This window comes from Amblyomma americanum, chromosome 5, assembly GCF_052857255.1.
Source record: "Amblyomma americanum isolate KBUSLIRL-KWMA chromosome 5, ASM5285725v1, whole genome shotgun sequence".
Lineage (NCBI taxonomy): Eukaryota > Metazoa > Arthropoda > Arachnida > Ixodida > Ixodidae > Amblyomma > Amblyomma americanum.
This window is the reverse complement of record NC_135501.1, coordinates 5,044,757-5,058,857: the sequence shown is the minus strand read 5'-3', so window position 1 is coordinate 5,058,857 and position 14,101 is coordinate 5,044,757. Positions and strand designations below refer to the sequence as shown.

The 14,101-nt window shown below is 46.9% G+C and overlaps 1 protein-coding gene across 26 annotated transcripts in view; it reads right to left on the bottom strand.

Annotated features, from left to right (window-relative positions):
- Nucleotides 1-14,101, bottom strand: part of LOC144132256 (uncharacterized) — a 317,492-nt gene that overhangs the window by 243,843 nt on the left and 59,548 nt on the right. For 8 of the 26 annotated variants that reach the window (XM_077664514.1, XM_077664513.1, XM_077664520.1 and 5 more), the window contains one exon: nt 12,751-12,894. The exons of the other annotated variants lie outside the window; for them this stretch is intronic. In XM_077664514.1, coding sequence (XP_077520640.1) covers nt 12,751-12,894 — 144 coding nt within the window. The remainder of the gene's footprint in view (nt 1-12,750; nt 12,895-14,101) is intronic. 26 annotated transcript variants of the gene reach the window in all.

Here is a 14,101-nt window from a genome sequence, read left to right as displayed (position 1 = left end):
GCGGTCTTCAATATGGACTGCTGACAATCAGCTGCTTTTCTTCCTGAACAAAAGCTGGTCAGGACCAGCTTTTGCTGACCTCTAACGTTAATAGATTATTCAGGTATGCAGATGACTTTTAAATTTTTTTTTTTTTTTGTGGTTTAACGCCCCAAAGAGACCTAGGCTACAAAGGACGTAGTTCAGGAGAGCAAGCTGCCGGGCTAGTTGGTGATGCATGTTGTAAACTAGGAAGCGCAAAATACCGGACGACGGACAGAGCAAGGGACACTAAAAACAGGTTCAAAGGACGCCTGGCGCTGGAAATTTGGACCACCTGGGATTCTTTAACGTGCACTGACATCGAACAGTGCACAGGCCTCTAGAATTTCGCCTCCATTGAAATTTGACCGCCGCGGCCGGGATCGAACCCATGTCTTTCGGGTCAGCAGCCAAGCGCCATAACCACTGAGCCACCGCGATGATTGCGAGTTTTTAGTGGTACTCACAGGTCATAAAGGTTTAAAACCAAGTGCCATTATTGATGACATCATTACAATGTTTGTTAGGGCATCTAAGAGGCTTAGTTTAACCCAAAAAGTGCCCAGCAATAACAGCATTCAGTTCCTCCTCGATTTCAATTTGTTTTTAAACAAAACGGACAAGTGTGCTGGTTTTATAGCGCCAGATCATCCAAAGGAATACTGCCTTTCAATAATGTGCATTAAAAACTTATCAAGCGAGGAATCATGGTGACCTGCTTAAATGCAGCATTAGAAAAGACTTGCAAGCATGAGATTGCACATGGCGTCCACCGTCAAACCAGGCGACTGCGCCAAGCTGGCCATTACCATGATTATTACCATTTGTGAGACCCGCCTAAGGAAACTGAAGCCAATGTCGAAGGTGGATCAGGGGGACAAAAACAAAGAAAACCAACCGATCGTCCTGATTCCATATATTCTCACATAATCTCAAGAAGGTGACAAACAGGTACAAAGTCACTGTGGTGCTACATGCCCCTGCAAGCTATTGTGCATGTGAATCATCAATGGATAAAGGCCAGTCAAACAATGAAGCAAGAATCGCGAGACTGTCTTTACTGAGTGCATCGCCGATGTCATGTATGCGATGACCCTTAGATGCAGCTGTGAATACATCAATCAAATAGCCCAGTGCTTTAGTGACAGAGCAAGGTAACATAAGCGAGTGGCAAAAATTGGTGATGGAAGCCACATGGCCACTCAAGGTAAAAGATGTAAATGCTCTCCAATGTTCAAAAACACAAAATTCATAGGTAGATAAAAAGAAAGACTGGAAAGGAAAATAAATAAAGCACATTTAATCAAGAAAAGAGGCCCTCCCTGCATGAGCAAACCATCACGGTCACTTTAAGATCAAAAAATTGTTTTTTTGATCGGATCATTGCCCACGTATTAATCTCTACTCATGTTACTTTGCCAGTGTACTAAATCCTTACTCACTCTCTTTTTTTCCTGCTTTTGTGTATTCCTGTGTGGTTCACTAGCGGCTTTCCCAAAAAAACAAACTCAATTGGCAGTTCGTGCCAGTCCTCTCTCTGTGTGTTCGTCCTCATGTCTTCACGCCAGTTCACATTTGTACTTGCGTCTCATGTAACAGTGGCTCAGATCCGAGCTTAGGTCAGTGGTAGCAGAGTTGAAACACAGCCCGTGGTCTTTTAGGTTCAGTAGGCTCTCACTCTGCACGATGGCAGTGCGGCTAGGCTATTACCCATCTTCTTCTTCACAATGATTCTGGGGAGGAGAGAAAAGGAGCCATCCTGGCGACTTGTGGCGCCGACAACGCAACCAGGTTGTACAGCTTGAGGCGTTGGACATGCACAGCCTCGCAGCCACATCAGCGGAGATCGGCAGATGGCATGAGTGGTTCAATAATGTAGTTGACAATAAATATATTCTCCAGGACACGGTAGGGGCCATGCTATTTGAAAAGAAGTTTCTTGGAGAGGCCAGAAGTATTGGAGGCGATCCATAGCCACATGAGGGAACCGGGTCATAAGCCGTGCCAAGCTGGTTTTCGTCATGGCAGTGTTTTTGGCACCCCTGAGTGTCTGTCGTGAGCGACCGTACGATTTGGCAGCAGTCTTGGCATGCCGGGCAGCTTTAGAAACAGTTGTACTCACAAGAGGCAGGGCAGAGCTGTGTCAATGGAGTGAATGGATGCTGGCCGTAAAGCAGAAAAAAACGAAGAGAAGCTTGTCATGGATTGGGTGGCAACATAAAGCAAAACAAGGTCAGAGTTCATGTGCTTGGCAGCAACATACATGGCCAGCATGTCACCCAGGGTGCAATTAAAGCATTCCATTAGGCCATTTGTTTGCGGATGGTAGGTAGTACAAGTCCGATGAATTATATTGCACTCTGCGAGCAGAGCTTCAACGACGTCAGACGTGTCCTCTGTCACTGAGGAGTTCACGAGGAGCATCGTGACAAAGAATGAAACGCTGCAGTATGAACAACGCCACATCAAGAGCTGTAGCAGCCAGGAGCACAGCAGTCTCAGCATACCTGTTCAGGTGATCAATGACAACAGTGTCCCAGTGGTTGCCAGCAGCGGTGTACAGCAGAGGGCTGCAGAAATCAAGTCCAACTCGGTCGAAGGGGCGAGGCTGACAGGGTAGTGGCTGCAGCTTGCCAGCGGCACGAAGAGGCTGTTGCTTACGGCGTTGGCAGGCCGGGCACGAGAGGACATACTTGAAAATAAAGTTGTACAGGCTGCACCAGTAGTACTTGAGACGGATGCGGGTGTACGTCTTGAATGCTCCCGCATGGCCGCATTGCTGGTCAGCGTGGAAACAGGTACAGATTAGGGACCAGAGATGTCAGGGAATGACAAGAAGCCATTTCTGTCCAGCAGAGCTATAGTTACGATGATAAAGGAGATTACCGCGAATTGCAAAATGTGGAGCTTGGTAGTAGAGGGCGCGGACTGCTGGAACCGCAAATGGGTCGGAGAGAAAGTCTAGAAGAGAGCCAATACGTGCATCTTTACGCTGCTCTAATGCTATGTTGCTGGTGGTGAGTGAAGATGCAGTGGATTCAAGAGCGGACAATCTCAGCAAAGGCTGACAATCTCGCCAAAGGCTGGAAACCTTGGCCGGTAACAAGGAGCGGTACAGGGCATCAGCGTCCCGATACTTGCGACCCGAATGGTAGATGACACGTATGTTATATTCCTGTAGACGAAGTGCTCGTCACTCTAGGCGGTTGAACGGACCTTTTAACGAAGAAAGAAAACAAAGGGCATGGTGGCCCATGACCAAGTCAGAAAGGCGTACTGAAAGGCAAACAGCGCAAATACGAAGACCGGAGCATAAGAAACACAGGGCGAGTGCTTGTCCTGTGTTTCTTTTGCTCCGGTCTTTGTATTTGCACTGTTTGCGTTTCAGTATTTACCACCAACTCGCCCGGTTTGCTGTTTTTCAAAAGGGCGGCCATAGAGATAAAGACGAAACTTTTACACTGGCCAAGCACTCTTTTTCCCGTCACGATGTAGTTGCATTCAGCTTTTGTGAGAGTGCTACTGGCGTAAGCAACTATATATTTGTAGAATTAAGGCTTGCACAGGGCAAGCACAACACCTGAGACCAATACCACTGGCGTCCATGTGGACTTCGGTTGGTGCTTACAGGTTGAAGTGGTGCAAGATGGGTGGTGCCGTGAGGAGACTACCCAATGTGTTGTAAGCGTCGTCACATGCTGGCGACCAACTCAAGATGTCTACGTTGCTGCCGAGAAGCTGAGTTAAAGGGGCAACAATGGTGACAAAATTACTAATAAAACATCTAATATGGGAACACAGGCCTACGAAGCTGAGCAGTTGCTTATGGAAGTAGGTTTTTGAAATGCCACCACAGCACGAACTTTGGCGGTGTCGGGACGAACACCCTCCTTTGAAACAACTCAGCCTAAAATTGTGAATTCACGAGCAGTAAAGCAACACTTTAATAAGCTGAGCTGCAGGCCAGCATCCGCAAGGCAGGTTAAGATGTGCTTGAGCTGGACAGATGAGCCTCTCTCTCTAGGTCAAAAAAATCGCGACGTTGTCCAGGTAGCACAGGCAGGACTTTCAATTCAGGCCGTGCAGAATGTAGTCCATCATGCGCTCGAAAGCAGCCGGAGCATTACATCGAATGAAAGTCTTGAAGTTAAATTCATGCACAGCATCAGGGGTCACAAATGCAGTTTAATGGGGATCTTCGGCTGCAGTGGCGACCTGCCAGTAAATAGAGCGTTAATTCAGAAAAGAGAACACTTCCACCCCTTGTAGGCAGTCCAGAGCATCATCAATATGGGGGAAAGGGTAAACATCATTTCGTGTGGTCTTATCCAGGTGGCAGTAATCAACACAGAAATGTATTGAGCCATCTTCTTCCTTCATGAGTACCACAAGTGAAGCCCATGGACTGTGAGAGGCCTGAATCCCACCGCTCAGAAGCATGCTGTCAACTTGGTCTTGAATAACTTTGCGTTCAATGGCAAATAGGCGCTGATGCCGAGGGGCATGACCACCAGTGTCAATGTGGTGGACGAACGTCGATGTGCGGCTCAAAGCAGTTTGGTGTGAATTGGAGGAGGAACGAAATTGATGAAGCAGCGCGAGAAATTTAGCACGTTGAGGTGCAGGAAAAGCGGCGTCGATGGAGCGAAGGAAAACATCTCTGGGCGAAGTGTCGAGTGCAGGAACTGGCGGGCTGAGGGCATCTACATAGAGGGATGGCGAATCGTCATCCTCATCACGATGGAGAATGAAATCAATGAGCTGGAGGGTGCCAAGGCATTCACCGCAATGCACAGCCAATGGATATGCAAAAGGACTGGTCACGAACAATACAATAAGGCCAGCTGTTAGGGTAAGTACAGCGTAAGGTAGGGGCAGGGACTTGCAGAGGAGAAATTTGGGTGGTCGTGTAAAACATATGTTCCCGTCACGAGCAAAGTCACAAGCAATAGGCACAAAAACAGAACAGCATGTAGGCAGGTCAACGTCTTCGGCAACGACAGCTTTTGGAGAAGCAGCAAAACGGGCAGTGGCCGAAGAGAAACTGCTGAGCGCGAAGAACTCTAGTTGAGCATAGCAAAATAGATGACTGCGTTATGGCGGGACAAGAAGTCCCAACCCAAAAGGATGTCATGAGAACAGGTTGGCAAAATGATGGAACGCACAGAATGTCCTGAATAACGATGCAAGCCATGCACGTCGCTAATGGCGCAATAGGCTGCATGATTGCTGTATGCAGCAAGAATCCAGAAAATGGGGCCCTCACTTTTTGCAAGGAGAGGCAAAAGGTTGAGGCCATGGCATAAACGGCAGCATCGGTGTTTATCAACGCCATAACAGAAACACCGTCTACAGAAACATCAATCAGATTTGCGGGAGATAAATAAGGCCTTTGACATTTTGCTGGTGGCAGAGTTCTTGCCTCACGGACTACGGAATCTAGTTTTCCTCTTGCGGAAGAGTGGGGTGCCAGCACATGAGAGAAAGGGAGTGGCGAGGCATGGATGGTGAGCCCTGGGTGGAGAATGCAGTGCGATCAAATGAAAGATAGTGATTCGGTGGCAGCTGAGTAATGACTTCGCGGAGGCCAGTAGCAGGCAATTCGCGATGGTGGCGGGGATTCTGGCACACGATGATGGCAAGGCCAGGCCACATAAAAAGGCAAGGGTAACAGATGAGGCAATTGTCACTTGTACATCAGGAATTGCCAAATTGTGAAACCAGTCGTAAAAAAAAAATGACACGCACTATTTAACCATGGTTATACCCAAAGATTGAGCAATAGCATTTTGACAATGGCCTGGGCCAAATTTGGAGGCCGCCATTGAGTCAGGCATGCCCAATTATGGTTGGTCATTGATTATGGTCCAAATTGGCCATGGTCAAATTTCGGGGATAGGGCGGGCCAAATTTTGAAATTTTGAAACCACAGAGAATGTTTATTACATTCCAATCAGTGTGACAGCACAGATTTGTGCTATGTAGAAGACAACGATGAGCGGCAGTGCCGCCGGATGGAGCAGATGAAAGTTGATGAAGACGACGCTCTGCAATGCACAACGCGAGAGTCCAGTGCAGTTTAAGGTGTGTTCAGAAATGGCAATAGCTTAGTGGTCTTGCACAGCACCCTGTGAAACTGAGCTGTTCGCAGCTCATACGTAGTGGCTGGCAATGTGGGCAGTAACGCGTTACAAGTAATGGCGTTACCAATAACTTAGTAATGTACCCATTACCATTTCGGAACTGTAACAGGTAACATACTTACATTAACATTTTTCGGTAACGTGAGGCGTCACGTTAACAGTTACTTTTTATTTCAATTTTCCCCCTCTGGCCTCTACACAGGCGCGGCATGCTGGTGAGTGAGGAGCCTCTGATTGCACACCTCGTCACAGCTCTGGCAGAGACCGAAAACTTCGGTAACAGTGCAATCTCGCAACAGCAGCATCTGAAAGGCATCTTGCTCGGTGCCTTTCAAAATATGTCTGATCTTGCCAGCCTCGGACATCTGGGCGTTCACGCGAGAGCACAGGTTGACCACATATTCAATGTAGCTCGTAAAGGTCTCGCCCAACTGCAGCAAACGTTCTCTAAAGTGGGGTCCGGTGTATAGCTTTCACACAGCAAGATGTCCGAACACTTCAGAGAGGTTCACTTTCAATGTTGCCAATGTGGAGAGGTCTGCTTCGCGGTTTCGATACCAGAGGTTGGCAATGCCCATCAGATAGAAGATGACGGTCAACTTCGTAGCATCGTTCCACTTGTTATAAGGAGCCGGAATGCAGGACTGCTGAACCTACTTGGACGGCTTGATGGTCGGCATCTCTGGGCATACGGGGGTCGGTAGTGTGCAGCTGCGGAGTTCCAGGGCTGTGCGAGGATGTCAAACCGAACCTCCACCAAATGTAACAGCGACTTAGATCAGCACTTAGGTCAGTGGCAGCAGAAATGAAACACAGTCGGTGGTCGGTCAGGTTGACCAGGCTCTCCCTCGGCGTAATGGCAGTGCCCATCTACTTCTTACACTCGTTAGAAACAATGAGCTCAAATCATGATATTGCTGGAACACTTAAACTCTGTCCGATGGCTCAGGCCACACTCATTTTTAGTTCCTTTTCCCAGTCCACAGTCACTAACACAATCACACACTGTGATTTCCAGCATCTGGGTACACAATACCAAGAGTTTAGACAGTACGGTTTCCATTGTGCCAAAAACAGAATACTTAAAATTTAGCTGTTGGTACCTCTAAGACATGGCACAGTTTAAAAAGTTGTATGTCGATCCTGTAGACAGGCAGAGCAGAATGGTGGGTATAAAAATTAACATGCACAAAACGAAAATAATGTTCAACAGCCTCACAAGGAAACAGCAGTTTACAGTTGGCAGCAAGGTGCTGGAAGCGGTAAGGGAATACGTCTACTTAGAGTAGGAAGTGACCACTGATCCAAATAATGGGAGGGAAATAAATAAAAGAATGAGAATAGGGTGGAGCACATATGGCAGGTTCTCTCAGATCATGAATGGCAGTTTAATAGTATCCCTCAACAGAAAAGTATAGAAACGTGAAGGCTAACGAAAAGGGTTCAGCTTAAGGTAAAGACAACACTACAAGCTATGGAAGGAAAAATTATAGGTGTAACGTTAAGACTGGAAGCGGGCAGAGTGGGTGAGAGAACAAACATGGGTTAATGACATTCTAGTCGAAATCGGGAGGAAGAAATATGTAATGCGAAGGCAAGATGACCATTGGTCCTTAAGGGTAACGGAGTGGATTGCAAGAGAAGGCAACTGTAGCAGGGGGTGGAAGGAAGTTATGATGGCAGATGAGATGAAGGAGTTTGCGGGGATATGGTGGCCGCAGCTGGCAAAGCACAGGGTTATTCGGAGAGACATGGAAGGGGCCTTTGCCCTGCAGTGGGCGTAGTCAGGCTGATAGGGTGATGATGAAGTTGATCCTGGATATATATACTGAACTAGAAGAGGATCAAGAAAAAATTCCATGGATGAAACGTGGCAACAGATGAACCTGCCTGTAGCCCAGAAGAGCATATACACTGAACCCACACTAGCAGCATGACTGCTGCAGCGATGTGCTGCCCACCGGCCTACTGGCAACACATTGCTCACTGGGTGTCACTAGGCCTAACTTGATTTGCATCAAAGCCGCAGCGGACGGTGCTTTAGAAAAAGCTATCACCAATCATAAGAGGTGTAAAAAACATCTTGGCCTACAACCAAGTCCTTCTAACTTATTATGTTAGTTGGTAGTTGTTCATCTTCGGTTAAAGGCATGAAACACACATACACAGAGAATGCATAGGTGGTGCCCAATCTGAACGGGCCGCAAGACATGCTGGGTACTCGGACTTCTGGGTCGTTCGGCGAGATGAGTGTGCATAGCTCTTTGCTTGAAATACAAAACTGACAAGCTTGAATTCGGCTCTTTATGCGTTAATACGCGTGAATGAAGCCGCAAAAAAGGTCAGGATGCTGTACGTGCATTATTATGCCCGCGCTGGACGTTCAGTGTTTGAATTAATGGCGAAAAAGCGTTGCAAGTGCGAACGTTTCGGCATTTGTCATCTGTTCGCACAGAAGTTTAAGACTCCTCATTCACTCACTAAAAAGTTATCCTGTTGTTACTATTATCATGCGGCTGCTACATTGATCTCTAATATATGTTAGAGTACATATTTCCTAGAGGTTTCACGCTACCAAGTGCTGAATATAGGGACTACCAGCAACCGTAGCCTAGCATTACGTACGAACGCACTGCTGCGCACATTGTAGCTGAGTGGCTGCAATGGCGAAGAGCTTGCATCATGTAAATCCTCGGAGTACTTGCGGTGCTTTTTCTACACCAGCCGCGGTGGCCTAGCGGGGCCTAGTGCCTAGGTAGGGCAGTCGGCTACGGAATCGGAGGACCCGGTATAAATCCGGGACGTAGCGGCCACGTTTCGAAGGAGGCGAAGCGCGAAAGGCACCCGTGTACTATGCGATAGAACCCGTCTGAACTAATCCGGAGCCTTTCACTACGGCGTCCCTCATTGCCAATATATCGCTTGTAGACGCGACACCATACAATTTACAATATTTTGTGATTTTATAGTCGTTACAAAGGTTTCACGTGCACTGCATCGGTGCTGCAAGGGTTTCTTGCCACGCGGTAGCACCGGAGCTGCCGTTGCCTGCAAGCAAGGCAGACCGCGTTATTGTGGCTGCGTTAAAATTGGCACATGCGGCGCGTTGAGCTCCTTCGAAAAGTCTGTACTTAACAATGCTTCACAACCTTAGCAAAGGTGCACAATCTGTTTTGCTGTCGAATAATGTTCTTGTCAGCTCAACTGCTTTTGTCGAATATTTGCTATGGCTCATGGAATAATTACTGCACAAGCTGGCATGCATAACAACTGTCTCAAGCAACTGAATTTCAGTTCGTCTCTAATGCAAAAATGCAACTGCATGACAAATGTGCTGCATTTTCAGCCCCACTGTATTCTCTCTGTCAGTACGAATTGCACCTAGGCTTTGTGGCTGAAAACCTCTACTAATGTGCGTCAAGGGCATGGATAGTCAAGTGGCATAGCAGCTATTCCAGCACTGAGAGAGGTTCACCCATTTACTGAGGCTTTGGTATGTGCCCAAGAACCACAACACTCACACACAAAATTAACCACGCATAGTTATGCACTGCAATGCATTTCACGGCCTGCATGGTGGTGTGGGACATTACATGCCATTTCCCATTGCTGGTTGTTGCATTATGTAGATAAAAAAGAAGTAATAAAATAAATGCTCTGTTTTACGGCATCTGTTGAATGTTCACTAGCTTCAGAAAGTGAATCAATGTGGCTTCCCATCAAGGCAGAGGAGAGCTTGTAGCCAATTTTGCTGTCGTAAACTTAGTGGTCTGAGCCTAGTCAAAGAAGAACCACAAGCCAATGTACGGACAGACGTCCCCAATGGTGGGCACCTCAGCTGTTGATGCATGTGTACAGAAATGCGGAAATATAAAACTTATGCATTATATGCAAAGTGTTCAAGGTAAGGTAGATAAGTAATAACACAAACAGCTAGGCAGAAGGTTAGCTTGCCTTGAGTCTTTTTTTAAAGAAAACCTCAAAGCAAAGTATCAAAAAGCCCGCTGCACAGCTTCGCTACAGGCACCACAACATAATTGAATTCAGGCACAATGACAAAACAGAAAGCAGACCGCAGCCAAAAGCAGAACTAACTCTTCACATAGGCAGCTTTACTGTTGAACTGCAAATTGAGTTCATCAGCTGTTAATTAGAAACCCTTCTTGTCATGTGGGTAATGACATCTGATATAGCCTTTGTCTTGCAAAAACTCTTGCAGGCACATTTTATGCAGCACAGCATGTAATGAGTTTAATGCAGGAGATCTGAGCGACAAATAGTAAAGTATAATAAATAGCATAGTAGAGCTTAAAAAAATCATGCTTCGGCTTTTCCGCCACACACAGAGCCTTGATCAGAGTTGTTTTCAGCAGTTTCTACATGTTCCTTTGACCAAATCTTCTGCAATGTTGAACGAAAGGCATTCCCACCAAGTTTTAGTTGTGGTGTGAACACTGCGTCATAGCTTGTATGTTAACTGACTCTGGTAAACCATCCCTAGCATACTGGTGATACCAAAAAATCTGCAATGTCTGTGAACACAATGTGTTCCTTGGCATTTTAAAACTAGCAATTTCATAGAATGCTTATTACTCTTTATGCTCACGGATAATTGACCCGGCCGACCACGAGACCAGCCTTAGCCATCCTTGCAGCATTCTACACTTCTTGAAATGACCAATGTCAATCTCAGTTAATAAGTCAACCATTCAGTACAATATTCTTATACTCAAGCATGCAATGCATCACACATAAGCTAGAGACGCAGACATTTATCTACTTCACATGCATGTTCAGCACCTGGACAGATTTCAAATGATGCTTAGCTGCGCAGCGACAGTTATAACAGCGTTATAACATTTGTCTCCGATGTCAATTCTCCTATGTGGTGTAAAATGAAAGGTGATAAAAAGCTAAACTATGTTGGCTGCTATATTTTTTTTTAAAGTTTGGTTATCCTTAAGTGAGGCTTCTCAGACCTTACTGCCTCAGAGTATGAAAAGAATGGTGGCGAATATTTTTTATCACTTTGTAATGCGATCACCTTGTCTGTCACCCTCCCCCTCCGCACACAGGAATAAAGAAACATAACTGCAACATGCGGGTCTACGCAAACGGGGAACTTTACCGTAACAGCTCGCTTATAATTTTTCTATACCTGCTGCGTGCACATATGTCAACTGGTCTGCTGGTGAAAACGTGTTCCACTTTGGGCATGAAGTTAGCAAATATATTCTCATATAACAATTTATAAATCCTAAAAGTGCTCGTAAACACATATACTGCAACAAGCAATGTCAGGAAATGGGACCGCGCCGTGGCCGGTGCCGCCGTTTTGGCAGCTGACGGTTGTAATCGTATAGGCCCGAAGTGCCAGCTCTGAATTCCAGCAACTCCCATGCAGCACAAACTTCTGAGCACTAAATCGTTCTGTCCTTTAACATCTTGTCGAGCTGTAGTGACAGAGGCCAAATAGCACATATCTGCACACCTATGCCTGCGCGGTTCTGCCGCCGTCATGCGAGACCGGCTGTTGCCGAAGTAGTCCAGGCGAGAGACTAGTGCTCCTCAAGGAGAGAAAACAGCCTACTTAACCAAATTCTCAAGCTTCCACAACGCTCTGAAACGTTTACCACCAACAAAATGCTAGAAGTAAAGCCAAGAGTTGTCCGTGGAGCTCGTAGCAGGCAGTCTGCCAGCGGATCGCAACATCGTACTGCTTTCGCCGTTCACTACTTATTGGCACTCGGAACATGTTGCATTCCGTTGCAGTGAAGTTGCTGCAGTTTGAGGCAGCGCTCAACACCCTTTTTTCAGCGATGTGAGCGTTGGCATTAAGGACAGAAAGGTTGAAACCGCACGTCCGTAAGCAATGCCTATGCAAACGAAACCACAGGAACGACACGGAAGTTCAAATTCACGTGACACAGCTTCGCCGTGACACAGTGTTCGCCGTAGTTTGAGCACTACCTATTGAAAGATATTACGAATTTCTTTTCAGAACACTGAGGGAGTCTCCAGGGGATCTTTACCCCTTTTACTTTTTACTTACAATCCACTTTTGTAACATTCAGCAGTGTTTTCTGCAGAAAGCTGGCATATGTATATGATCCCGTGTTGTACCTGTGTTATGTAATATTTTTCTTTCGTAAATGTTTCAAGTTTTTCACCAGGTTTTAACAGCTAGGAATGTTTTCAGATATGTGGACAATTTTTTACCATTTTTACCAAGGGTGGAAGTTTGAACTTCAAAGAGGGTGTGCATAATGTTTTATCCATATTTCAACAGCATGGAAATGGCTTAAAATTTAGACGTCAAGTGCATGAGGGTAACTCTTTATGGTTTTAGATCTTCATATTGTGTTTTGTGAAGATGGGGTTTGTTGGGGGTATGACCCACGGGCAAAAGGGGGGCTTCTGCCACTCTGTTCAATCAAAGCTAATAAGAAGGGGAATTGCATCCTTTATCTAGAATCCACCCTCAGGAAATCACGCCCCCATATGACGCGGTCAAGTTTTCAGAACCAACTGGCCAAAGAAACTTCATATTTAAAAAGAACAATTCGTCCTTGTCAAGAGCTCGAACCCAGGTGATCCCGGGTGATTTGTAGTCGTATGGCTGCACTTGGATGGATGGATGGATGGATGTCCTTAATCCGCGTTTGTTCCCTCGCCCATTCTGCCTGCTTCCGGTCTCTGGACCTTTCTGCCTGGTTGCTGGCTTGCAACACTGCATTTACAAAATTATGCACTATACTCATTTCGTCTCCCACAATAGACCACTTTGATCCAGCTACGCCTACTCAAGTTCACACCGACATCAATGACACCAGCCTCCACGCTGTTTTAGCCCAACAAAAATCCGGCATACGTCGTGGTGTACGCAAGCCGGGCTTTAACCAAGGCCAAGACTAATTATTCGGTCAGTGAAAAGGAATGTTGGCCATAGTCTGGGCACTTCAAAAATTTCGGCTGTACTTGTACAGGTGCCTAATCGATGTTATTGCGGACCACCACAAGCTTTGCTGGTTATCTTCACTGAAAGACCTTCCCAGCCGCTGGTAGCTTCGACTGCAGGAATATGGTATCCGCGTCATCTACTGGACTGGGCACAGGCACTCTGATGCAGATGCTTTATCCCGCTTGGCGGTGCCACCTGAACATCCTGTTGCCACCTGCCTCCAGCTTTGTCTTATCTTCTCTGTCCGTCGACAACATGCCTTCTGAGCAACGCAATGCCCCAGAGCTGGCATCACCCACCGATCTCCTTACCAACTCGTCGCCCTCGTCGGTTCCTCGTACCATTCGTTGTCAGCCACAGCACTACGCTCTTCCTGACCGTCTCCGATACCGATGCAACTGTACACCAGACGTCCGAAAGTGGCTGCTTGTCGTACCTCGCCACCTCTGTAGTGCTACCTGCGCTTCTTACCTTAATGACAACCAGTGTGGCCACGCAGGTGTGTTCAGGACTTATGAACAGTTGTGACAGTGCTTCTACTGGCGTGGCATGTATGCCTTCGCCAGTAGGTATGTGCGCTCGTTTGCCAATTGCCAGCGTTGCAAGCATCCTCCCCCAACTCTACTATAGTCCCTCTCTTGCCCACACCGTGTCGGAATCGATCTGTAAGCGGCCTCTGCCGTACACACCAGCAGAAAATCAGTGGATCACCATGGCTGTCCACCATCTCACTGACTATGGGGAATCCGCAGCACTTTCGGCCTCCACCTCAACCGATATCGCGTCCTTTCTTCTTTGCCACTTCATTTTGCAGCACAGCGCCCCCCCCCCCCCCCCCCCCCCCTATAAATTTCTCAGTGATAGGGGCAAATCCTTATCTGAAGTTGTTAAGCACTCCTAAATCAATGTCACACAGACCACCAGACCACCAGCGCTTACCATCCTCAAACCAATGGGCTCACCAAGCACTTCAATC